This window comes from Rhinoderma darwinii, chromosome 1 (assembly GCF_050947455.1).
Source record: "Rhinoderma darwinii isolate aRhiDar2 chromosome 1, aRhiDar2.hap1, whole genome shotgun sequence".
Taxonomy (NCBI): Eukaryota; Metazoa; Chordata; class Amphibia; order Anura; family Rhinodermatidae; genus Rhinoderma; species Rhinoderma darwinii.
The window spans coordinates 433,410,326-433,437,474 of NC_134687.1; the positions used below are offsets into that span (position 1 = coordinate 433,410,326).

General features: G+C 39.8%; 1 protein-coding gene across 1 annotated transcript in view; it reads left to right on the forward strand.

Moving 5' to 3' along the window:
- Window positions 1-27,149, forward strand: part of MYO18B (myosin XVIIIB) — a 625,429-nt gene that overhangs the window by 563,240 nt on the left and 35,040 nt on the right. Inside the window, exon 41 of the mRNA XM_075825873.1 lies at window positions 15,271-15,404. Within this exon, the coding sequence (XP_075681988.1) occupies window positions 15,271-15,404 (134 nt within the window). The remainder of the gene's footprint in view (window positions 1-15,270; window positions 15,405-27,149) is intronic.

A 27,149-nucleotide genomic window follows, 5' to 3' on the forward strand; every position in this document is an offset into this window, starting at 1 on the left:
AATTTCTAATATTAAAAATGCGACAATCTGTCCCTTAGCATTTATTTATTCAAATATACTGTAACAATAGTATTTGATCTCGGCCAAGATCAGATACAGGCGTGGATGTCAGTCAGATACAGGTGGGGATGTCAGTGTGACTGCAGTTCACACACACCAGTAGTAATAATACCTAGGAGATGTGTTCGCTACTTTAAAAACTGATCCCTAACAGCCCTCCCGACATGTTTTGCCGCTATACGGGTGTCTTCAGTGGTAACAGAGCTAATAACAGCGTGTATTGTGCAAGCTGATTTTTTAAGGCCTCCACTGACTTAAATCTGGTGGGGTGACTTCCTCCTATCAACTAGAAGTGAGTATTTAGGTACGCCTCCTACAGATTGTGAGTGGCATTCGTATCAGTAATACGTGGCGTCTAAGTGGTAACCAATGGGACTTGTTTAAACCAATAGACTATTGGCTGCAAGAGTCTGTGCATGAGCATAGCTCCTAGATTTTTATATTCTGTGATCGCTATTTCGGATGCATCCACAATAGAAAAAAATAACGAGCTGGAAGCAGAAAAGAAGAGCGCATGCGTGCAGACTTAAGTTAAGATAGGAAATAGTATTGTAGAAGCGCATGCGCACACACTTTTAAAAAAATGGGTATATGTAAGCCATACACCCAGACTCTACTTTTGCAATGACAATATGTACCACGCTTGCGCGAAGATTTCGTAAAATGCTGGAGTGTTTATATCCATAGGCAAAGTGGGTCTGCTCTAAGGCTTAGTGAGATATTAAGATTAATGGCGCACACCTTACTTGCACAAAAACATGCAACATTTTACGTTTTTCGGCGCTCTTGCTTCTTTTAAAAAAAGCGATTGGGGCTAAGTTTAAAGGGCGGGTTGTCCAAGGCTTAACAATTTTATAATCATTTACGGCAGTAATTGGTGTAAATTATAGCAAAAATCTTTGCTAGCTCAAAGAGGTTTATTAATAAATTAGGCGGATTGGGAAATCCTCACTCCTCCCTTTTTTTCAAAATGAAGTGTAACTGTTACCCCGAAAAAACGTATCCTTTGTTTCACGTTTTTTTGTATGTATAAAAGGATGTCTCATTTTGTGTATGATTGTATAAGCCTGAGGAAGGGACCTGTCCGGAACTGAAACGCGTAATGTGTGACAGTAAAATACGTATACCTAAGTAATATACCTCCATTGAATAATTACCTGCCAGGCACCGTGTCCCGAATGCTGCACTTTTTCTCTCTTTTACTTGATTCCTTTTCCCCGGGTAGAGTGGTTTTCACCCATGGGATAGCAGCGGGTGGCAGCCGGCACCTAAAGAGAGATCATCATCAATGCAAAGCAGTAGTGTTGTGCCTACACTTGCACAACAATACTAGGTGAGTAAACCAGCTCACTATGTACTTCTCTTTACACAATTCCTAAACAGCATTACATTAGAGGAGCGCCGTTTGTCCTCTTCTTTTTTTCTTTCACCTATTCCTGGCATCATAGGCATTTAATGCTAGTAGTCCCTGCCTCTCCGTGGAACTGCTGTCCTGTACTGTATAATTTTGTTTCGTACAGAACAGCAGTTCCGTGGAAATCTGGCCGACACACAGACCGTTTTCACGGCCCGATCTCGGTCATGTGCCAGAGCTGCTACACGCCAGTGATACAGCAACGTAGAAGTACCGATATGTATGGAGCCATAATAGAACGCCTATACTGTACCTCTTACCTACCTGAATTAATACAGAGAAATACTTCATTTTTTTTCGAATCCATAGGGAATCCATAAGAATAAAAAGTGTTCACATTCCATCGGATTTCGTATTACGGAGATATTCTCCACTAAAAGCATTGCTTCTTTCATTGTAAATTATTTGGGAATTCTATAGATAAATCTTAGGGTATATTGAGATGTAGCAGATTTTCAATGTGTATTCCTAAAGCCTATTTTTTTTAATTTTTTTTTTAAACCTCATCCACATGTAGTTAAAAAAAAAAACATGGAATTTATAGCATGCTGCGGACTCTGTTGACTTTGTGAATATGTTGCAGATTTTGACCGCAGATTTCATGCTTTGCACTGAAAACATTGACACATACAAATTGTGCAGCAGATTTCTTGTGTATTTGCTGCAGAAAATCTCTGCTATGGCTGGTTTTACTCTTACAGTGTCTAATAGACAATAGTTGAAAGACAATTTCTGTTTTGCTTCCTCTGTCCTGTTGCTCCTTGTGAGAATTTGAGCTATAAAAAAAATAACAAATAGCTGCGTGAAGCCTGCAAAGTGAAATACCTAAAAGGAACATTTTTATATAATTTCAATTCTGTAGTGCTGTGCATTCTTTATTATCTATGTAAACTGAAATGAGAAAAATCTGTTTAAAAAAAAAAGTAAAAAACTAAATATTCCATATAATTGGGCAAATACTTGCAAAGAGAATGAAGTTTAGAATTTTTTTTTATTCCCTTCAGTGCTCAGAGCTTTATTCTGAACAACAGGTATTCTTACAAATAGAATTCTCACTATAAATTGCATTACAAGACGTTAACCCGGCACATTGCGCAAAGTGAAATACCAGCATCCAATAATCCCGTACAAATTTTATTACGTGATAAAATGTTTGCTTTCAGTTGTCTTCAACCTCAGGGATGTTTTACAACTGCTGAATTCCCAGGCATAAAATATGAAACTTTGAATTTTCTAAAGCAAATATTTAACAGCTGTTTTTATTTAAAATGTAAAAATGTGCTGAAAAACCATGACAAATGCAGCCACGGACCTTGTAGAAATTTTTTCGAATCATGGGTAAATCAGAATAAAACTGTGCAAATAAGTTCTCATGCACATGGCAACGTCATGGGCCTACATATATCATGGCATGTATGGCATGTGCACGGACTCTGTATGGCAGCACACAGAGTCCTTATGGGTCAGCAGTACGGCCGTGTGAGACTGTATTTTCCCCTAGAACATTGTAGGGGAGAACATCTCCATAACATGGCATGCGATGGAGCACAACAACATTTTTTTTATTCTCATGGGTTCCAATGTTTGAGAAAATACATGAATTCTTAATACAACTTTATAAATTAGTCATAAGCCAAATTATTATATTATCTGTTGAAATTGGTTAGGGAGAGTCCCATGATTCATACCACCTAATGGTGGATGTGAAAAATCTGAACCCCCCCCCCCCCCCCCCCCATGCACCTGCATTTTCTATGGTGTGTAGTATATACATATTTATGGCCACATATATGCTGTCAAAATTATTGAAACTATAGGATTTAGTCTTACTGCATTACCAATGCGTAGAAGCCAAGCCGGAAGCTATGGAAAATTCAAATGCGTGTGTAGATTGAGATTTTAGAAGCTTCGGAAAATATGTTCATCTCCAAATTTAGCTCTGACTAATCTTTATGGCATGTTAATGAACATATTCTGTTATGAGAATCATACGCTGCGTCCAGTATATTACATTTAATACATCCATATCTCTTAATACTATAGAGGTAGGGGCACAATTCCATCACCATTATTATAATGCACTCATCACAGCTATAATGACTTTATGAATTGATATCTCGATTACAGTCATAAATCCTCAGGACATAAATGGCTGTTTCCCCATTATATCTACAGTATGAATTTAATAACTCACCCTAGCATTATGTCACAAGAAATCTAGGTAAAGCTTACAGAAGGAATCCTTGCTCCTAGTAATGAGTTAAAATTAAAGAGTGGTATGTAGTGACAATAACATTTCCATAGAATGCTAGCAGTTTGTTAACCATAATGAAAACCAAAAACGAGAATGTGGAGGTGGCAGTGCACACGTGTTATGTAATTATCGGATATCTCATAAGCCCTCAGGGTGTAATAAGACGTTGATACAAAGCTGACCTGACCCCCAGTAAGCAGAACTCTTATGAGGAAGATATTGTGGTTTAAGAGTTAGATTAAATTTCATCCTTAATTAAAGCAGCACTCCAAGAAAACGGCGCCTATTTTTATCACACACAACAGCACAATAAGATAGTAACACTGTGGAAGAGATTTATCAATGCCACTATGCCAGTTATCTGACATAATCAGGTTGAGAAATATATTGTTCGGCATGGACGCCATACTTATTAGACTGCCCACCTTGTTTTGACACAAACATTTTTGCTTATCTCCGGTTTGGGAAACAAATTTTGAGTAATTATCAAGTGCTGCGGAATATGTTGGCGCTATATAAATAAAGATTATTATTATTAATAAACCACATAGATGGCTCTGATATCACAATTGTGAAATATTTTTGGAACATCATGGATATGTAATTGAGCAAGATTCAGGGTTATCAGCAATTCTCTAAAATAATGTTAAAAGGGGTTGTTCGCTCTGGACAACCCCTTTTTGTTAAAAGGGTCCCGTAACAATCACAGTGCGACTCGCTTCTGGAAGCCCAGCGATCCGCTGTTTCCGTAATTGCCATTTACTACTATGGGAGTTACGGAAACAGAGTAGCTCAGTGAGCTACGCTGTTTTGATCTAACATGGTCGGAAATCACACGCTTCAGCGGGAACACAGAGAAGTAGAACGGGGTTTATAGGGGTCCCGTTCTAGAGATAGGTGCGGGTCCCAGAGGTCGGACCCGCATCTATCAGACATTTATGACATATCCTGTGGATTTCTCAGAAAAGCATGGTTGAACAGCAACACACGTCTCCCAAATTTCAATCAATATGTTCTTTTATTGGTCAAACGTCCCGTAAAAAAATGGCAAAGTTTCGACCCGTGACAAGTGGAGGATCTTTCTTAAGCCTGGCTTGAGAAAGAACCTCCACTTGTCACAGGTCGAAACGTTGCCATTTTTTACTGTATGTTTGACCAATAAAAGAACATATTGATTGAAATTTGGGAGACGTGTGCTGCTGTTCAACCATGGATTTTCTGAGGATTACATTACGTCAGACTGGGTTTGTCTGATTTTACAGCGTGACACCGCTCCTGATATCGGAATTTGTGCTGCGTCAAATATTTTATTTTTTGGATTATATCCTGTGGATTTGTCATAAATGTCCCGGATAGTAAAACCCCTTTAACAGTCTGTACACACTGAGTATTTTGTGGGCAGAAAAATCTGCCTCAAAATTCTTTCAGGAATTTTGAGGCAGATTTTGACCTGTCGGCAGAATACTTGCCGTGTTTTTTGCTGCCTTTTTTCGACCCGCAGCCATTTAGCGCCCCGGGCAAAATAACGCCATTTAAAATGCGATCTCTGCCTCCCATTGATGTCAATGGGAGGTCAGAGACGGAAACACCCGAAGAAAGGGCATGTCGCTTTTTTTTTTACCTTGAACGTTTTTTTACCACTGGCAAGAAGAAAAAAACCTCTGCCTCCCATTGAAATCAATGGGAAGCAATTTTGGGCGTTTTTTGTCGCTCTTTCTGATGCGGTTTCCATTGTCAAAAACATCTACAAAATACTCTGTGTGAACTAGTGAAGGATTCTGCAGTTCTCCGTCCATTGATTGTTGAATGTGGTAATAAATCTTAGATCTTTGTCCACTTTACGTTGACATGGTTGCAATAAAGAAGAACGAGTGCAGTCTTTGGCCCATTGATAAGCCAGAGATAGAAGTTGTCGGGATACCCACGTTCTTTAAATCGTTCAGTAAGGGCAGATGCCTGTTCCTTAAAGTGATGTGATTCTGTACAGTTCCTTCTTACCTGTAAGAATTGGTTTGTGGGAATGCCTCGTTTCAGATGTTCTGGATATGAGCTAGAACAATGTAAAAGGCTGTTTGTGGCCATATTCTTACGGTATAATGTGGTTGATAAACGGTTGTTCCTAATTGACTTTCAAATCCTAAAAATCTACAGTTGAACGAGAAATGTGATAAGTCAGATGTATATTAAACACATTTTGTTTCAAGAAGAGAATAAACTTAACACATTCCGCATAAATGCCCAACGATATGAAGACGATGCTGTCAATAAAATGTACCATCGTAGCACTTTATTTTGAAAGTCCAAAAAGAGGTTGTGACTTTCTGTTGTTCCGCTCGGTCACAAAAGCAGAACAACGAAAAGCTGGAACCTAATGGAACCCATTGACTTTAGTATTTTCTGTCGGGTTTTCGTCATGGCTACCGTAATTTTGCTAGAAAAATAGCACAGCAGACTGCGCTATTTTGTCAGCCAAAAACGACAGTATCTGAGACTCTGACGCAGGTGTGAACAAACCCTAAGATTTTTTTAACATGTTAGTCTATTGGTGACGGATGGCTGCCGAGAGTATTTTTAAAGAAGTCTTTATGAACTGCAGTATGCACACTTTAAATTTGCAGTTACAGTTCGGGACTTTACACATTTAGAGTTGAACATTTTGTGTGACAACAGCCTAGCCCCATTGGGGTTGTTCTTATATTTTGGCTTGCAATAAAAAGTGGCTGTTGGACCAATAGAAGATACAATAGATCAAAATAATTGATTAAAAATTACCAAGAACTTTTTGTTGTCATATCCTAGTACTGCGGCCAAGAAACTATGATAAATGACTTGACTCAATAACGGATGTAGATCTCTTTTGCAAGTGCTGGCCCTGTATACTGTTAGGCATTCATCCATTATAAAGGCCAGTTTAATTAGTACTAACCATTTAGAATGCACATTTCATATCTTATTAAAATAACATTTGTCACACTGAATTGGATATTTCACTAGCTTTGAACATAGTAGTTGGGCTTTTTACTTTCAAGTAACATAACAACCTATTTGAAACAGTAGATTGATATAATTATGAACATTTTTTATTATGTGTATTATTATTATTATTGCCGTATGCAGGCATGCGGGCTTCTAACCAGAATTTGGCTTTTATTTACCTTACACAGAGCCTATAGTAAGTGGTGGCATCCAACATCATGCAACAGTTGTGTCCATAGGAGTTCATTAGAGGAGATTTATCAAGGCAATTATGCCAGTTTTCTTTCATAATAGGATTGAAAAAAATGGTGTTTCATATGAATAACATTTTTATCAATCCCCCCCATGCCACGTTTTCCAACACAAAGGATTGTTCTTATTTGTGTCATGAAAAGGGGCATGACATTACTGTCACTTTTTTTAAGAGTATGTTCCAGGAGCAGGGTACGTTCAGCTACGTACAGCACAACAACAGGCGTGCTCCATGTTGGCGAATATGCTATACTAATTCTTCAGACTGGCTCAGTGGAACAGTCCCAGCCCATCTATGCATTACATGTTTGGCTAATCATCTGAATGGCTGGCATGTATTACTTCACTTTTCCTGTGGCTGCTGTAGGGGAAAAGTGTAGTCAGATGTGCCTTCCCTCTGTAATAACACCTCATCGCCATCCTGGTGAAGCAATACCATGGCTTCTATCTAAACGGTTGTTGTTTTCGTGATACAACTCCTTTAAAGGCAGTCACCAGATACCTTTAAGGGAGAGAATCTATTAGGAGCTCTATTTTGTTCACATAAGCAGAATTCACCCACTGAATAGCGCCCACAACTACTGTTTAATGGGCTATTTCAAAGTGCATGATGTAAGCAAATAAACGCGTCACAAGGTTACGGCCTTGGCACATTAGTATCAAAAGAAGTTGCATCTGTGATCATATGTGCCTCTTGGCCAATCAGGCAGAGATACTCTTTTTTAAAGTAGTCTGTCTGGTTACGGATTCGTGTCAACAATGGGGGGAATTTATTAACGTTTCTATGCCAGTTTTAAAATCGCACAGAATCCAAAATTTGCGGTAACAAATGTGACTTTTGTGCCGTTTCCGCCATTAGCGGCACTTTTCTAAAAATTGGTTGGAGTTTAGTGGAAGGGGGCAGGACAACCTGCGGCCTGACAGATTTACTATAATGTATGCCAGAAACCGGCATAGCTGGCGTAGATTCCACTTTCTGATGCATGGACGACCAGAGATGCACCTAATTTATTAAGAGACGTGCAGCTCTTAATAAAAACCTTGAAATGTATTAAAGCTGCACAATTACTTATTCTGGGCCATAAATTCTACAAACAACTGAACGCTAAAGGTTAGAAAATAAAAGAATAGAACAGATTGTTTGCTGTATGCAAAACTAACACCTTTTTGGCTGTGAATGTTTTTATGGTGATATGTCCTTAGCGGCCTCCGGTGAATTTCACATTTTATATTGAGAGAGAATTGCCATGCAGTCACATAGATTCATTTAAAATGTATCAAAGAATAAGAGCCCTACGTATTTCCCACCTATGTAGAATGACCCTGTCATTGTTATTTGGCAGAAATAATGTCAGTCTTTTTATAATCCCCACTATGGATAAGTGTTAACTGCATAAAGTATAAAGCCTACAATAAATTCCTCCTTTCCATTTGTGATTCTTGACCCTTTTTCCATTTTTGCAGCATGTAGACCTGGAGCTGTATCCGGCTGTCAGCTTTGGAAAAAAACAAAATTACATTCAGTAAATTGTTCAATACTTTTGTTAGACAAGCTCTTAAGAGTTATTGCATGCTTTCTTCTTGTGTCAAACAATAAAACTCGGAGAGGTTCTCCTTAAAATGCATTGCCCAGTCACACAAGAAAAGCATTTTGTTTAAGTGAACACTTTCTTCTATCCCATACTGAAAGGTTTTCTTCTCCAGGCTACTCTTTTTTATTTTTATAGGGAATAAGTAATTTTATACCCTAGTACGAGTTTATCTACTCGGCACTTTCTACTTCTCTATAAAACCATCATTTTCTTTGCAACAACTTAAAGTTATTATGACTAAATATATAAATACGATTTGGAAACACTGGTTCCGATCCACCTGTAATCCATCCCATCTAAGTTATAAATCTAGATATGATTAGTAACCGCCCGATCCTGTGTGTCAGAGACACGTAGGAGCCGCTGACACTGAACCCGTCTGACTTGACAAATACAGGTCTTATCGCTAGATGCAAATGCAGATGCTCTGGATACAGGAAACAAAGCAGCTGTATCTCAAAAAGTAAAACATTTTTTTAACAAAAAGTAGTAGAAAGTTGCCCCAAACACACTGATAGACATTTTTTTATTAAAAAAAATTAAATAAACTTTTTCAAATGTAAAAATAGAAGGGGTATTCCAGCCTAAGACATATTTCAGCTATCCACAGGATAGGTAATAAATACTAGATCGGTGGGGGTCTGCCCAATGGGACCCCTACCAATTGCGAGAATGGGCGTCTCTGTTCCTCCCAGCTGCAAGACAGTGACTACAAGGAGTTTGAATAGATCTGTGTCTGGGCATGTGTGGTGCCGCTCCATTCACAGGCTGTGATTGGCTGTTTCAGTCAGCTCCATAGACTTTGAATAGAGCGGCAGCGGCAAGCATCAAGAGACCATCTACTCTCTTCACAGAGCATAGGCTGCCATGAAAAGTGCCTGTATTCTGCTGATGGTACCTACAGTCAGTTCCTTGAATGTTGTCCTACTTGTACATTTTTCTTGTAAAGGGAGCAGTATAGCAATAGATATACTGTATGTCAGACAATTGCTGATACTACAATTCCCTAACATTTTTAAAGTGGATCCAACATTCACATCATTGCTTTAATGTCTACCCTGCGCTAGACGTATGGCTCCTGGAATTGAATTGGTTGCTATAGGGTACCCTTTTACTTGTTCTGTGTTGTAAATAAGCCCCTTTGTGTTTATAAGATACTAGTGACTTGGAATGGTGATGTATAGGGATGCAGAATTAGGGGATTTATGTTCATGTGTTAATAATGTCTGTTCATTTCCCCTCCAGTCCTCTTCACCCCAAGGTTGGCATTATTTATTTTGACAGTCCGCTGGCTGCAGCACCCATGGCTGTCACTCCATGCACTACAAATCATCTCTCACCCTGTCACTGCCGAGATGGCAATTTTACAGCTGGCAGCTTTAATCATGTTATATGTGCAGTCTTACACTGATTTGTGCATAAAATTTCAGAGAGAAAGAACAACACGAAGCACCTAATGTCACGTTCTTCAGTTCAACTCACATGGAAGGAAGCGATAATTCAGCATTCTTACATAATTATTTTTCTCTGTTGGATAATAAGAAGTAAGTCTTCAAGGACAGATGGCAAAAATAAACACATTCCATTATGTGCTGCTAAAGTAAAGTATGTCTTCTAAAACAGAGGTAGACTGTCCAGCTTGTGTGGAACTACAACTTAAAGAGGCTCTGTCACCAGATTTTGCAACCCCTATCTCCTATTGCAGCATTTTTGGCCAAGTTATGACCATTTTCGTATTTATGCAAATGAGGCTTGCAAAAGTCCAACTGGGCGTGTTTAAAGTAAAAGTCCAACTGGGCGTGTATTATGTGCGTACATCGGGGCGTTTTTACTACTTTTACTAGCTGGGCGTTCTGACGAGAAGTATCATCCACTTCTCTTCAGAACGCCCAGCTTCTGGCAGTGCAGACACACAGCGTGTTCTCGAGAGATCACGCTGTGACGTCACTCACTTCCTGCCCCAGGTCCTGCATCGTGTCGGCCACATCGGCACCAGAGGCTACAGTTGATTCTGCAGCAGCATCAGCGTTTGCAGGTAAGTAGCTACATCGACTTACCTGCAAACGCCGATGCTGCTGCAGAATCAACTGTAGCCTCTGGTGCCGATGTGTCCTCGCTCATCCGACACGATGCAGGACCTGGGGCAGGAAGTGAGTGATGACACAGCGTGATCTCTCGAGAACACGCTGTGTCTGCACTGCCAGAAGCTGGGCGTTGTGAAGAGAAGTGGATAATACTTCTCGTCAGAACACCCAGCTAGTAAAAGTAGTAAACACGCCCAGATGTAACACACATAATACACGCCCAGTTGGACTTTTACTGTAAACACGCCCAGTTGGACTTTTGCAAGCCTCATTTGCATAAATACGAAAATGGTCATTACTTGGCCAAAAATGCTCGTTTTTTAAAAATAAAAATGTTACTCTTATCTACATTGCAGCGCCGATCTGCTGCAATAGCAGATAGGGGTTGCAAAATCTGGTGACAGAGCCTCTTTAAGCAAGGATATCGATTTTACAATCTAACCGCGAATCAAGGTTTCGTACTATTGCAAATATTAGGAAATATTGCAAGTAATTGAGATTATTGCAACTTTGTCGACAAAGTCAGAAGTGTAAGGAAATCTCATGTCAACTTAGCAAAAGTTAGGCTACATAGTTCAGAAGTATTTTATTAAATAAACTACAATTATTTTGTCACATTCCTTACCAATAACTGGTTAAATGGCTTCGGGTCTGGATGTTGATTAAGAACAGTGTATACCTCAGTACTCTCAGTATATGTAAAGCAGTGACCTGACTATTTTCCTTGCTACAGATGTGTCCACCCTTACTTACTATTGCTTGAAATCCAATTTCTCATGAAATATATATAATACATTTGGGCAGATTTAGTACTACTGTCTAATATTTAGACAGTGTAAACTTAGACAAGGCAGTCGAAAAATGCCCCAAAATTATCAAAGTGGTGCAAACTGTATAATAAATGTGGTGCATCTAGCTAGACATGCTAGAAACTTTTCTCTTCCTTATACCACCTATTATTTTAGTTCGTTTACATCAGTTTTTTGTGCCAATATTTGGGTGAATTTTTGGTGCACGGTGTCACTTTTTAAGCCCCGTCCCTTCTTGATAGATCACATCCATTCAATTTAAACCACACGTGAGCCTGGTCCAAACATCACACCCCCACCACGACGTGCTATTACGTCATGGTGCAGGTAGGGGTTAAAACAGTTAATAAATGTGATGCACGGCATGTATGCCAGAATTCTGGCTTAGTTTCAGCTAGAATTCTGGCACATTTTGAAAAGTAAATCTGCCCTATCATTGCGACATGATAGCAAAGCAGACTGCAATCCACATCACAACCTCTGGGTGGCCACACATAGACACATATATCACAGACATCCCGTGACAGAGTATTGCATAGCTGGTAACCTCACGCCACACATCTCAGGATATGTTGAGATATGAGAAAGTGTAAGGAAAGACACATCTGTATAATAAATATCAGGGCTTTTTGCACTAACCTCCCAGTAAACTTGTAGTGAGTCCCTATGGTTCTGAGCTACAGATCCATAGCCTCTGATGGAGCAGAATAAAATTTATTTTCTATCAAACTCTGTTTGAATGCCAGAAAAAAACCTCTCTATGTTTGTGTATGAAAACCAAGCTATATGCAGGTACTTCCAGTACGGAGTCATAACACGGTCGTGTGCATAAGGTCTAATCTTGCTTTCTTATGTGGATAAATGGAAGGCATAAGGTGTTAGGGCTCTGTCGTGATTGTTACCTCAGCAACCCCAATTTAAATGCCACTGGGAAAACTCATGTGCCACAAGCAAGATCTAAGAGATTCTCGGTGATGCAAAGAGCCTATGAGGTATAAGCAAAATATAATTTCTGTCTTCCTGATGGCCAGCTTCGTGGAAAACTACAGTGTAAGGCCTCATGCACACGACCGTGCATTTGCGGCCGTATACTATCCGCAATTGCGGATAGTATAGAACACATGTTATCCTATGGGCCAATACACACAACCGTGGTTTCCACAGTCCGTGCATTGCCTGGAGCCCGGACCGCCAATAAAATAGGACATGTCATTATATGGTCCGCAATTGTGGTCCGGGGTCATTAAACTCAAAGCACATTTTGTGGGTGCACGGTCCACAATTGCGAACGGCCCGTGTATGACACTCCGCGGCCCGTCAGTGCCGTAATAACAGACCGTAGACACAGCTACGGCCGTGTGCATGAGGTCTAAGATTGAAAATCCATTCCATACATCTGAATAGGTTTGTTTCTGCAGGATGTGCGTGGATTTTTATAAACATCATTCAGATGAACAGTCGCAAAAATTTCTGTACTAACCTGCCATGTGCGAACATACGCCTACAGTATGTTATTAAAAATGTGCAGGCAAGAAATTATACATGCTCATACAACGCTGCAGTGGAAAGTGCCTGATATACACTCACCAATTAGGACAAAAGCAATAATAATAATACTAATCTTTTTTTTATAGAGCGCCAACATATTGCGTAAAGCTTTACAATTAGGGAAGTAACAAACAATTATAATGACAACTATTCAAAACAAATGTAAAAGCAGAGTTATAAGTGGCGCTTCTGTTAAGCTGGCTCTAGGGACCGGCAATACTAAACACCCATATATATGATCGTGAGCTTACAGTCCATGACTTATTGCGTCTTCATTGGTCGATGCACCAAAATACATGTGAAATATCATAAAACAACCTGGTCTTTAATATTTTGTGGACAGCACTGTATTCTTCTGTTGTGGCAATATATTATAGCTGCACTATTTATGATGCTTTATATCTTGGCAACTATAACTTATATGAGAATATTGATCTCTTCCAAGATGGAATAGTTGGCTGCGCTGCTGATAACTTATGCATTCGCTGTTTTCTAACAGAAGATTTAATAAAGTATCCAGAGAAAGTTATACAATATTTGATTTACTTCCAGTCAGAAGATACCAAAAAGTCCCCACCACATATGTTTCATATCTTTCAAACGTCTCTTATTCTAAAATTAATGTTAACTAACTTGCAATTTCAATTGCAGATGTGTCATTAAGTTAACGGGAACATTTTTAAACACTTACATTTTTATTAACCGACTACAGTATGTTTTATTTTAGTCACACAAAGGAGTAACAAACAGGGCTGGATTATAGAAGGGCAAAAGGCCCTGGGTCTCCACCATATGGGGCCTCCACCATCCCCTTAGGATTTTTCATAGTATGGCAGGGGCAAATGCAGAGTTTTTAAAGGGAGGTTTCTAAGTGCATTGGTGTTCGCAACGGAGTCAGCTAAATGTCCCTGATTATACAAACTTTGCTAACGTTCTGCATAAATGACATCATGCACTTTTACATTCCGAGCTTTTGGGGTTAATGCTAGTATTCTTATTATACTCCTGATAGTTTAGAAGTTAATACCTAATACCACTGGTGGTCTGAGGTGACGATGTTAATATTGATATACTGTACATTATACATGGTGGTTACGGATTAATATCTAATATCCCTGGAGAACTGTTATTATATAATATTAGTATTTGATATATCTTAGGAAAGTGGTGGAGTTAGTGGTAGTCTCAGATAGAAAAGTGTACGTAAAGTTTAATTTTATTTAATAAGTAGGTGAAAAAGAGGAAGAGAGAGAAAGAGAGAGAGAGAGGGAGAGAGAGAAAGAGAGAGAAAGAGAGAGACTAGAACAATAAATACATTTGCAGTGAGAAGGAATTTTTGGTGCCATTGCTTGGGCCCTGCATATCATTGTAATATTGTCACTCTATGGTAGTATTACTTAAGCACTATTTAGAGCAGATTTATTTGGGCACTCTATGATACATTTATTTAGGACTTGGGTGGTGGCATTATTTTGGCATTGAATATACTGTATGTGGGCACTGTATGGCAGCATGTTTCCGAGATACCTAGCATAGGTACTATGAGTCCTAAAAAGGAAAATCTTATGCACTGATATGACCTCACTTCTGTCTATCTGCATGACTAGACATATATATATATATATATATATATATATATATATATATATTATTTAGGAAACTGGGAATGCTTGGTGAATACCACTGTTACTAAAAATTAATTGAACAGAATTTCGGTAGAGACAAAATAAGGATTTATATTTACTGGATATTTGGAACCATTTTTTTATTTCAGGGAAAATACATTGTCACTAGGTCATATAAGTTGAACTGGTTTAGTGACCTGAATAGCCCTGTTTCCCTGATTCCAGCGCTGTTTTTCATTTTTTTTTTAACTGCACCCCTACATTTCAGAGATATGGCTCACTATTGTGTTAGATCCCTCTATGCTATTTTGCTGTAATTAGCCAACAGGGCGTGAACTACCCTCAAACTGCCTGTGCTGACTGATCAGCATCACTGGCAGGGAAGCTAGTTCCACCCTGTTGGCTAACTACAGAAAATTAGCATATAGGGAGCCAACACAACAGTGGGCCATATCTCTAAAGAGGGAGGTCCAGGAAAAAAAGAAAAACAGTGCTGGAATCAGGGAGACAGCGCTATTCAGATCAGTGAACCAGTTTAATTCATATGACCTAATGACAGGTCCTCTTTAAATGTTATATTTTAAAATTAAAATTGAATGTCACTTCTCTTTTTTTTTTTAAATATAGTATACATTTTTTTTATTACATTTTTATAGGAAACACAGGTGTTCGAGCTTACGGCAGTAAGGCAGACTTTACAATCTGATCTAGAAACATCAATTCGACGTATTGCTGACTTACAAGCTGCACTAGAGGAAGTTGAATCCAGTGATGACAGTGATTCTGAAAGGTATTGTCTCATGTTTGTTGTTTATTATGTCACAGTACAGAGCTAAGGGTATGTTCACACGGCTTATTTTCAGGCTGATTATGGAGCATAAACGCTTCGTTTTAAGCTCCAAAATACACTTGAAATACGTCTGCAAACATTTTCACACGAGGTATATTTTTACGCTGCTGAATTTAAAAAAGAAGCTTTGTAAAAAAAAAGTAGCATGTCACTTCCTGGGGTATCCTCATACGCTTAACAAAAAAATTCTGACAACACAGAGCTGTTTTTCAACGGTAAACAGCTCCTGATTTTCAGCCGTTTTTTAAGCAACTAGAGTTTTTTGCAGCATTTTTTATAGCTGTTTTTGGAGCTGTTTTTATGTTGAGTCAATGAAAAACGGCTCCAAAAACTGCTCAAGAAAGAGCATGCCGTTTTTTTTACCGCTGTAAAAACACCTCCGGTTTTGAATGTTTTTGCTGCTGATTCCAATGCGTATTCTGCGTCAAACTCAGCGTAAAAAAACTCAGTGTAAACTGGGCCTTGAAATCAGAGGCTGTTTCCCCTTGAAAACAGCTCCGTCATTTTCAGCCACGTCTTTTTCTATGTGTGAACATACCCTTAGGCTGAATTCAGATGACCGTACTACACTGTACGTCCGTGTGACAGCCGTTAAAACAGCCGTCACATGGACGCGTGTATTTCAATGGGGTCGTTCACACAGCCATTATTTTAACGAACCATGTGAGGGGTCCGTTGAAAAATAGAACATGTGCTATTTTCTTTCGTTTTCACGGATCCCTCGATAATTAAATAGTTAGTACAGTTGAAAAAAGACACATGTCGATCAAGTTCATCCAAAAGATGGGAAAAGGGAAGGGAAAAATTTCTACAGATTGATATAGGAGCTGATGCTTTTTGGTTCTAAGAAATTATCTAAGCCTTTTTTAAAGCCATCTACTGTCCCTGCTGTGACCAGCTCCTGCAGTAGACTATTCCATAAATTCACAGTTCTTACAGTAAAGAAGGCTTGTCGCCTCTGCAGTTTGAACCTTTTTTTCTCCGGATGGAGGGAGTGCCCCCTTGTTGTTTGAGGGGGTTAAAAACAGGATTTCACCATATTTTTTGTATGTGCCATTCATATATTTATATAAGTTATTCATGTCTCCCCTTAAACACCTCTTTTCAAGGCTAAATAGGTTTTGTTTTTTTAATCTTTCCTCATAACTTAGATTCTCCATGCCCCTTATTAGCTTCATTGCTCTTCTTTGTATTTTTTCCAACTCCAGGGCATCCTTTCTATGAACTGGAGCCCAGAACTGGACTGCATATTCTAGATGAGGCCTCACTAATGCTTTGTAAAGTGGTAATATTACATCCCTGTCCATGCCTCTTTTAATACACGACAATATCTTGCTGGCCTTTGAAGCAGCTGATTGACATTGTATGCTGTTATTTAGTTTATGATCTACAAGTACATCCAGATCCTTCTCAACAAGTAACTCCCCCAGTGTAGCTCCCCCTAGGTCATATGATGCATGCAGATTGTTGGTACCCAGATGCATAACTTTAGATTTATCTAGATTAAACTTAATTTGCCAAGTGGACGCCCAACACTTAGTGTGTCCAAATCAGCTTGCAATTTACGAACATCTTCTATAGACTGAACAATATTACATAGCTTGGTGTCATCTGCAAAAGTAGAAATAGTGCTACTAATCCCATCCTCTATATATTATTAATAAATAAGTTGAATAATAGTGGTCCCAGCACGGAACCCTGGGGTACACCACTTATAACCGGTGACCATTCAGAGTAGGAATCATTGACCACAACTCTCTGGATACGGTCCTTGAGCCAATTCTCAATCCAATTACAAACGATAGTTTCTAAACCTATAGACCTTAATTTACCCATTAGATCTCTATGAGGGACAGTGTCAAATGACTTTGCAAAGTCCAAAAACACTATATCCACAGCGGCCCCTCTGTCTAGGCTTCTGCTCATCTCTTCATAAAAACAAATCAGGTTGGTTTGACAACTTATGTCCTTAAATAAATCCTATATACAGGGCATACATGCTGCATCATCTGGCACAAATTATGTATATCATCCCTTATAACTTACGACTGTACTCCCAAAATATATTGCACCAAAAAGAAGAACCAAGGAGTCTCTAAGTCAAAAATTACATAATCTTTTTATTTAACAATATTACACTGTTTACAAAAAACAAGTTTCTAAAAATGAATCACAAATAAAAGCATGGCCGCCACATGGGTCAATATACATCAAATATGGTCATATATGTAAAGACACATTACAGTATACCTCAAAGACAACAATGTAGGTGGTGTGATGTAAATAGGATGAGGTATACAGGCTACAGGTAACATGTTAAACTGCTTCAGGAAAACGGTAAGAGGGATGAGACTCCCATGTATGGAAAATGTAAAAGAGAACAGGACTGAGAAACAACGTGTTATAATGTCCAAAAAGAAAAGCTCAGATATGTGTAAATATCGGGGAGTTGTTCATGCATATATAAGAGAGCCCAAATACCATGAACCAGCAAACACTGAACCAAGGAGCACTATCAAAGTACTAACCCATGTAGCTGAGACTCCAAGAATGGCGGCCGGCCCCAACGCGTTTCGGCTTCCGCCTTCGTCTGGGGGTGACATCTACAAATATGTCCCTCCTATTTATCTAGCCTAAGGACCAATCAAAAAATGATTGGCCAGGTGAAAGCATTGTATAATACACATACCTCAATCAGCTGTGGCGTCATGTCCGCGTTTGTCAGTAGACAAACATCACATGGTGTGGGCATCATGTGATACGCGATGAGTGCGCCGCGTGATGATGTCACATCATCACGCGGCGCACTCATCGCGTATCACATGATGCCCACACCATGTGATGTTTGTCTACTGACAAACGCGGACATGACGCCACAGCTGATTGAGGTATGTGTATTATACAATGCTTTCACCTGGCCAATCATTTTTTGATTGGTCCTTAGGCTAGATAAATAGGAGGGACATATTTGTAGATGTCACCCCCAGACGAAGGCGGAAGCCGAAACGCGTTGGGGCCGGCCGCCATTCTTGGAGTCTCAGCTACATGGGTTAGTACTTTGATAGTGCTCCTTGGTTCAGTGTTTGCTGGTTCATGGTATTTGGGCTCTCTTATATATGCATGAACAACTCCCCGATATTTACACATATCTGAGCTTTTCTTTTTGGACATTATAACACGTTGTTTCTCAGTCCTGTTCTCTTTTACATTTTCCATACATGGGAGTCTCATCCCTCTTACCGTTTTCCTGAAGCAGTTTAACATGTTACCTGTAGCCTGTATACCTCATCCTATTTACATCACACCACCTACATTGTTGTCTTTGAGGTATACTGTAATGTGTCTTTACATATATGACCATATTTGATGTATATTGACCCATGTGGCGGCCATGCTTTTATTTGTGATTCATTTTTAGAAACTTGTTTTTTGTAAACAGTGTAATATTGTTAAATAAAAAGATTATGTAATTTTTGACTTAGAGACTCCTTGGTTCTTCTTTTTGGTGCAACTTATGTCCTTAGTAAAACCGTGCTGGCTGTCACTTGTAATACTATTTTTTGTCCCATAATCCTGTATATAGTCCCTCAATAGCCCCTCAAACATTTTTCCCACAATGGATGTTAAGCTTACTGGTCTATACTTACCCGGGAAAGACCTAGAGCACTTTTTGAAAATAGGCACCACATTTGCCCTGCGCCAGTCCCTTGGCACTATACCAGGCACTAGAGAATCTCTGAATATTATGAAGAGTGGGACAGAAATAACTGAACTAAGTTCTTTAAGAACTCTTGGGTGTAACCCATCTGGTCCCGGGGCCTTGTGCACTATTTTATTTAACTTAGCTTGGACCATATCTACATTTAGCCAATTCAGTATATTAATTGATGTATTAACAGCACTGGCACCGGCTACATCAGCTGCTCTTTCTTCTGTTGTCTATACAGAGCTAAAGAACCTATTTAGTAACTCTGCCTTCCCTTGATCCCCTGTGACCAACTACCCATTACCACTATTAGGGTATGATTACACGCAAACGCAAAATACGTCTGAAATTACGGAGCTGTTTTCAGGAGAAAACAGCTCCTGAATTTCAGACGTTTTTGCAAGTACTTGCGTTTTTCGCGGCGTCTTTTACGGACGTAATTGGAGCTGTTTTTCATTGGAGTCAATGAAGAACGGCTCCAAAAACGTCCCAAGAAGTGACATGCACTTCTTTGACGCGGGCGTATTTTTACACGCGGTCTTTTGACAGCGACGCGTAAAATTACACCTCTTCTGAACAGAACATCGTAAAACCCATTGCAAGCAATGCAATAGGCAGATGTTTGCAGACGTAATGGAGACGTCTTTTCAGGCATAATTTGAGGCGTAAAATGCCTGAATTACGTCTAAAAATAGGTCGTCTGCACATACCCTTACAACTACATGTTCAGACCTTGGCTTTTTTGCATTTACATACTTGAAGAATTGTTTGGGATTTGTTTTACTATCCTTGGCTACCTGCCTTAAATTTGGTATTTTTGCTGACTTTATTACTTTTTTGCAGATTTTATTAAGCTCTTTATAATTTACAAATAAATTAGCTGTCCCCTCAGAATTGTATTTTCCAAATGCCCTTTTTTTGTCACGTATTGCCCTTTTTATTGAATGTGTAAGCCATGTGGGGTTTAATTTTAGTAGTTTATACTTATTACCTATAGGAATACATTTTGCACTATAATTACCCAAAGTAGATTTGAAAATCTCCCATTTATCATTTGTCCCATTATTTGACATTAGTACTTCCCAGTCTACAGTGAAGGAAAAGTATTTGATCCCTTCCTGATTTTGTAAGTTTGCCCACTTTCAAAGACATGAACAGTCTAGAATTTTTTTAAGGCTAGGTTAATTTTACCAGTGAGAGATAGATTATATAAAAAAAAAAAGAAAATCACATTGTCAAAATTATATATATTTATTTGTATTGTGCACAGAGAAATAAGTATTTGATCCCTTTGCCAAATAAGACTTAATACTTGGTGGCAAAACCCTTGTTGGCAAGCACAGCAGTCAGACGTTTTTTTGTAGTTGATGATGAGGTTTGCACACATGTTAGAAGGAATTTTGGCCCACTCCTCTTTGCAGATCATCTGTAAATCATTAAGATTTTGAGGCTTTCGCTTGGCAACTCGGATCTTGAGCTCCCTCCATAAGGGATTAAGGTCTGGAGACTGGCTAGGCCACTCCATGAGCTTAGTGTGCTTCTTTTTGAGCCACTCCTTTGTTGCCTAGGCTGTATGTTTCGGGTCATTGTCGTGCTGGAAGACCCAGCCAAGAGCCATTTTTAATGTCCTGTGGAGGGAAGGAGGTTGTCACTCAGGATTTGACGGTACATGGCTCCATCCATTCTCCCATTGATGCGGTGAAGTAGTCCTGTGCCCTTAGCAGAGAAACACCCCCAAAACAAAATGTTTCCACCTCCATGCTTAACAGTGGGGATGGTGTTCTTTGGGTCATAGGCAGCATTTCTCTTCCTCCAAACACGGCGAGTAGAGTTAATGCCAACGAGCTAAATTTTAGTCTCATCTGACCACAGCACCTTCTCCCAATCACTCTCAGAATTATCCAGATGTTCATTTGAAAACTTCAGATGGGCCTGTACATGTGCCTTCTTGAGCAGGGGGACCTTGCGGGCACTGCATTATTTTAAGCCATTACGGTGTAATGTGTTACCAATGGTTTTCTTGGTGACTGTGGTCCCAGCTGCCTTGAGATCATTAACAAGTTCCCCCCGTGTAGTTTTCGGCTGAGCTCTCACTTTCCTCAGGATCAAGGATACCCCATGAGGTGAGATTTTGCATGGAGCCCCAGATCGATGTCGATTGACAGTCATTTTGTATGTCTTCCATTTCCTTACTATTGCACCAACAGTTGTCTCCTTCTCACCCAGCATCTTACTTATGGTTTTGTAGCCCATTCCAGCCTTGTGCAGGTCTATGATCTTGTCCCTGACATCCTTAGAAAGCTCTTTGGTCTTGCCCATGTTGTAGCGGTTAGAGTCAGACTGATTAATTGAGTCTGTGGACAGGAGTCTGTGGACAGGTGACCATGTAAGACAGCTGTCTTTAATGCAGGCAGCAAGTTGATTTGGAGTGTGTAACTGGTCTGGAGGAGGCTGAACTCTTGATGGTTGGTAGGGGATCAAATACTTATTTCTCTGTGCACAATGCAAATAAATATATATAATTTTGACAATGTGATTTTCTTTTTTTTTTATATATAATCTATCTCTCACTGGTAAAATTAACCTAGCCTAAAAATTCGAGACTGTTCATGTCTTTGACAGTGGGCAAACTTACAAAATCAGCAAGGGATCAAATACTTATTTCTCTGTGCACAATGCAAATAAATATATATAATTTTGACAATGTGATTTTCTTTTTTTTTAATATATAATCTATCTCTCACTGGTAAAATTAACCTAGCCTAAAAATTCTAGACTGTTCATGTCTTTGACAGTGGGCAAACTTACAAAATCAGCAAGGAATCAAATACTTATTTCCTTCACTGTATATCCTGAATTTCAGCCTTCATCCTGGGGAATTTGGCTTTCTTAAAATTAAGTGTTCTTGCCCTCCCAGCCTGTGTTTGTTTTTTACAGTATAGGTAAAATGTAACTATATTGTGATCACTGTTACCGAGGTTTTCACGAACAATGATATTTCCAGCAAGCTCTGCATTATTAGAAATTACCAGATCCAACAGAGCGTCACCTCTAGTCGGGTCTTCCACAAACTGGTTTGAGGAGATTTGCAGTTTAAGCCGAACCATGACGCCAATTAATATCTGGGTAATTAAAATTAAAATCTCCCATTATCACTACCATACCCCCCCCGTCCTGACCCCTCCATCTGTTTATATAGCTGACCTTCCATCTCTTCAGTTATATTCGGAGGTCTATAGATTACTCCAAAAGTAATTTTTTCAGTGTTTACCTCCCTAGATAGACTCAAGTCTATGAGGGATGCAGGGAGAGGAAAATCTGCCTCAGACTTCCAAACGGAATTTTGAGGCAGAATTTACGCCTGCAAAAAACTCAGTGTGAACCCAGCCTTAAAGTGGTTCCAAGGTAGAGATTCGCTTTAAGACTCAGGGTCTATTATATCATCATTTTAGAAGGAGAAAATCAAATGTTTGCTCAACGTAAATTATCAATTGAATTATAATGCAGCTGTATGTTTATGACTCTGCTCTGTCCTGACTGTACTGCATTTTCAAAGGGAAAAAACAAACTTCTTAAGGCCAGGATCACACACGTAGTTTTGATATTGTGTCTTCAGACACAGTTTTAAAGCATTGATAGCTTAACGCTATCCACTGCTGCAAGGCTTGGACCGGAGCTAGCCTCTGATCTGGCTGATTAACCCATTAGATGCAGCGCTCAAAAGCGAGTGCTGCATCTATGGGTTACAATCAGATCGGCATTGCCGATGGCTGCTTTGGCAACCAGACGCCTAACAATAGGCTCCTGTCTGCCAAGTATGGAGGCCTGTTAGACCCTGCCCAGAGGCGGGCCTAAAAAGTCTTCGATCACAAAAAGACGATGTTAGTTGCATGTTACAGCTGACACCATGCTATGACGGCAGGGAATGGAGCTAGCTCTGCTCCCTGCCATTAACCCCTTAGATTCCTAAATCAAAAGCGATTGTGGTATCTTAGTGGTTTGTAAACAATCAACATCGCCACGATGCGATTGTGGGGGCGTGCCAATGGTTGATACGGTAACTGGAGGCCTAAAAATGGCCTCCTGGTCTGCCATCTACGGAAGCCCATTAGGCCCCGCCCAGAGGCAGGGCCTAATAGGCTTGCTGTCAGTGAATGACTGACAACTATAATGTATTGCACTACGTGGGTAGTACAATGTGTTAGAGTAAAGATCAGAGGTGCAGGCCTTCAAGTCCCCTAGTGGGACAAAAAAAAAAAAAGTTTAAAAAATGTATAATAAAAATGTTGTACAAAAGGATAAAAAAGTATTATATAAATACCCCCTAGTGGGGAAAAAATGAAAAGATTAAAAAAAAGTACATATATTTGGTATCACCACATTCGTAACGACCCAAACTATCAAACTATAATCTTATTTTTCCACATGGTGAACACCGCATAAAAAACAAAAACAGAATCACAATTTTTTGGTCTTCGAAAACATAGAATAAAAAGTGATCAAAAAGTCGCATTTACCCCAAAATAGTAGCAATAAAAACTACAACCCGTCCCTCAAGAAAACAAACCCTTATACAGCTTTTTTGACTGAAAAAATAAAAAAGTTATGGATCTCAGAATATGGTAACAGAAACAATTAATTATTTTTTTAAAAAAGTGATTTTATTGCGCGAACGCTGCAAAACATAAGAAAAATATATTTGGTCACCTTGTTTGTCAAAAACAGGAATAAAAAGTGATCAAAAAATAACCCAAAATGGTACCAATGAAAACTAGAGATTGTCCCGCAACAAATAAGCCCTCACTCCGTTGGAGAAATAATAAAAAAACTTCTGGCTCTCAGAATATGACGATGCAAAATGTACAGAGTGTTCCAAAAGTGGATAAGATTAAGCCCCATTTATTAGTGCGACACTGGCCACATATCTGCGGATTATTATTTATTTACCGCATTATTATACCCTCTTATTATGCCCTGATGTTCTCCGCACAGCTTACATATGCCCCCACATTATAAACTGAAATACCAGTAATGCCCTGAGCAGAACTACCACTAAGCAAAATCTGCGCTCCAAAAGCCAAATGGCGCTCCCTCCATTCTGAACTCTACAGTGTGCCCAAACTGCAGTTTAAATCCACATATATGGCATTGCCATACCCGGGTGAGCCTGATTAACAGTTTATGAGGTATTTTTCTACAGTGGTACAAACTGGGCACAACATATTGTGCACTAAAATGGCATAGCAGAGGAAATTTGCAATTGTCACTTTGCACCATCCGCTGCGTATTAATTTCTAATGAAAAAACCTCTGTGGGGGCAAAATTCTCACTACACCCCTTAAAATGCCTTAAGGGGTGCAGTTTCCAAAATGAGGGTCACGTCTAAGGGGTTTGTTTTACTATTTGACCTCAGAGACCTTTAATTGTGGGTCAATGCTGTGATAATCACCAAAATAGACCTCAAATGTGAATGGTGCTCTTCCCTTCTGAGCTCTGTCATATGTCCAGGCAAATGATAAATGCGGGTGTAGTTTCCAAAATGCGGTCACTTCTAGGGGTTTCCACTGTACTCTGGTAGCTCAGAGGTATTGCAAATGCCACATGGCGCCCAAAAACCAAGCCAGCAAAATCTGCATGCCACATAGCGCTCCTACCATTCTGAGCCCAGCCGTGTGTCCAAACAGTAGTTTATGACCACATGTGGGGTATTGCTGCACTCAGGAGAAATTGCTTTACAAATTCAAAGGAGTTAGATGAAGGCGAAATCCAGAGGCTAGGCTAGGGTCAAGGTCACAGTCAGAGAAGGGTCAAATACAGGTTCACTACCTAGACAAAATTCCCATGCAAGGGTCTTCAGACGGATCTTCTCTTTTAAGGCTTTAATGTGACTTGATCACAGTCGGCCAGTCATCATGGAGACCCGAGGATTCTGGCGACTGTGAGTAGAGAGCCAGCCAAAAATGGCAATTCCTCTTATGGCAGGTAATACACAATATGATTTCCAGGGAATTGTTGACCAGCTGCAGCTACTCAAACAGCCAAGTCTTCAATAGCACAGAGGTATATTGGGATAAGTGGAGCTCTTCAATGTCATCGTAATACAAGAGCATTTCTTGTAGTGGAGCTCACCACCCAGTTTAAGAACAAATGGCTTAAAGTCCTGTTCACATCTTAATTGATCTTCATGTATTTGAGAAGAAGCATTCTAACAAGATCAACGTTGAGAATTTGTTTTCTACTCTATGCAGAAGCATAAGTCCTACGGCATATTCTGTGTATGAAGCGTAATATCAATGGTGTCTGAAAGGGTGAAATAAACTGCTTGTACATTAACTTCGCTCCAGCTTCATGCAGTCAGATTACGGTTTAGAAATAAAAGCCCTAGAAATGGGCTCCTGTGGTGAAAAAGTACCTCCAATATGTTTGTATATTAAAGTAATTCATTCATGTTTTTTCTGAGCACAATGGCCTCAAGGAGATGGATTAAAGATTTTCAATAAATTGCTCAGTGGTTCAATGAAAGTCTTGTGTTTGCATGTCAAATTTCATTTATTGCACAATCTGCTTTGAGTCCTAGTTACTGTGAGCAATTTCAGGCAGTGGTTGGACTGCAGAACTTTATCAATACCTCTCACTGTTTAAACTACTTTTCCATTTACTCTCCTGTCTAGATTTTCTTTAAAGTAGAAGAAAAATGTGCCACAAAAAAAAAAAAAAATTCACATATAATTGCATCAACAATTCTAGTACTGAATCATTTTACTTTGTAAAATTAGCAGAACTTTTCAGACTTAGGCCTCATTTACACGAGCGTGTGTGTTTTGCGCACGCAAAAAAAACGCAGCGTTTCGCGTGCGCAAAAGGCAGTTGACAGCTCCGTGTGTCATCAGTGTATGATGCGCGGCTGCGTGATTTTCACGCAGCCGCCATCATAGAGATGAGGCTAGTCGATGTCAGTCACTGTCCAGGGTGCTGAAAGAGTTAACTGATCGGCAGTAACTCTTTCAGCACCCTCGACAGTGAATTCCGATCACAATATACAGCAACCTGTGAATAAAAAAAAGACGTTCATACTTACCAAGAACTTCCTGCTTCCTCCAGTCCGGTCTCCCGGCCGTTGCCTTTGTGACGCGTCCCTCTCTTGACATCCGGCCCCACCTCCCTGGATGACGCGGCAGTCCATGTGACCGCTGCAGCCTGTGATTGGCTGCAGCCTGTGCTTGGCCTGTGATTGGCTGCAGCTGTCACTTGGACTGAATTGTCATCCTGGGAGGTCAGACTGGAGGAAGAAGCCGGGAGTTATCGGTAAGTCAGAACTTCTTTTTTTTTTTTACACGTTCATGTATATTGTGATCGGAAGTCACTGTCCAGGGTGCTGAACCAGTTTAACTCTTTTAGCACCCTGGACAGTGACTGTCTCCTGACGTCGCGTACCGCAAAATTTTTTGCCGGGTTCGGTCAAAACGAGTTCGGCCGAACCCGGTGAAGTTCGGTTCGCTCATCTCTAAGACACTCCATTTGGATGTTTGTAAACAGAAAAGCACGTGGTGCTTTTCTGTTTACATTCAGAGTTTGACAGCTCTTGCGCGAATCACGCAGTTCGCACGGAAGTGCTTCCGTGCGACCTTCGTGGTTTTCACGCACCCATTGACTTCAATGGGTGCGTGATGCGCGCAAAACGCAGAAATGTAGAACATGTCGTGAGTTTTTTTCAGCGCACTCATGCTGAGCAAAACTCACGGACTGTCTGCATGCCCCATAGACTTGTATAGGTCCGTGCAACCCGCGTGAAAAGCACGCGAGTCGCACGGACGTATATCACGTTCGTGTAAATGAGGCCTTAGTATAATGGTGATGAATAGAGACCTATATACTGGATACTACTATAATATTACCTTGATACTACTATAGTACCCATTCTACCACTACTACTACCCCTAATAAAAAATGTCACTCTGTATTTAAGGGTGTGAGATTGT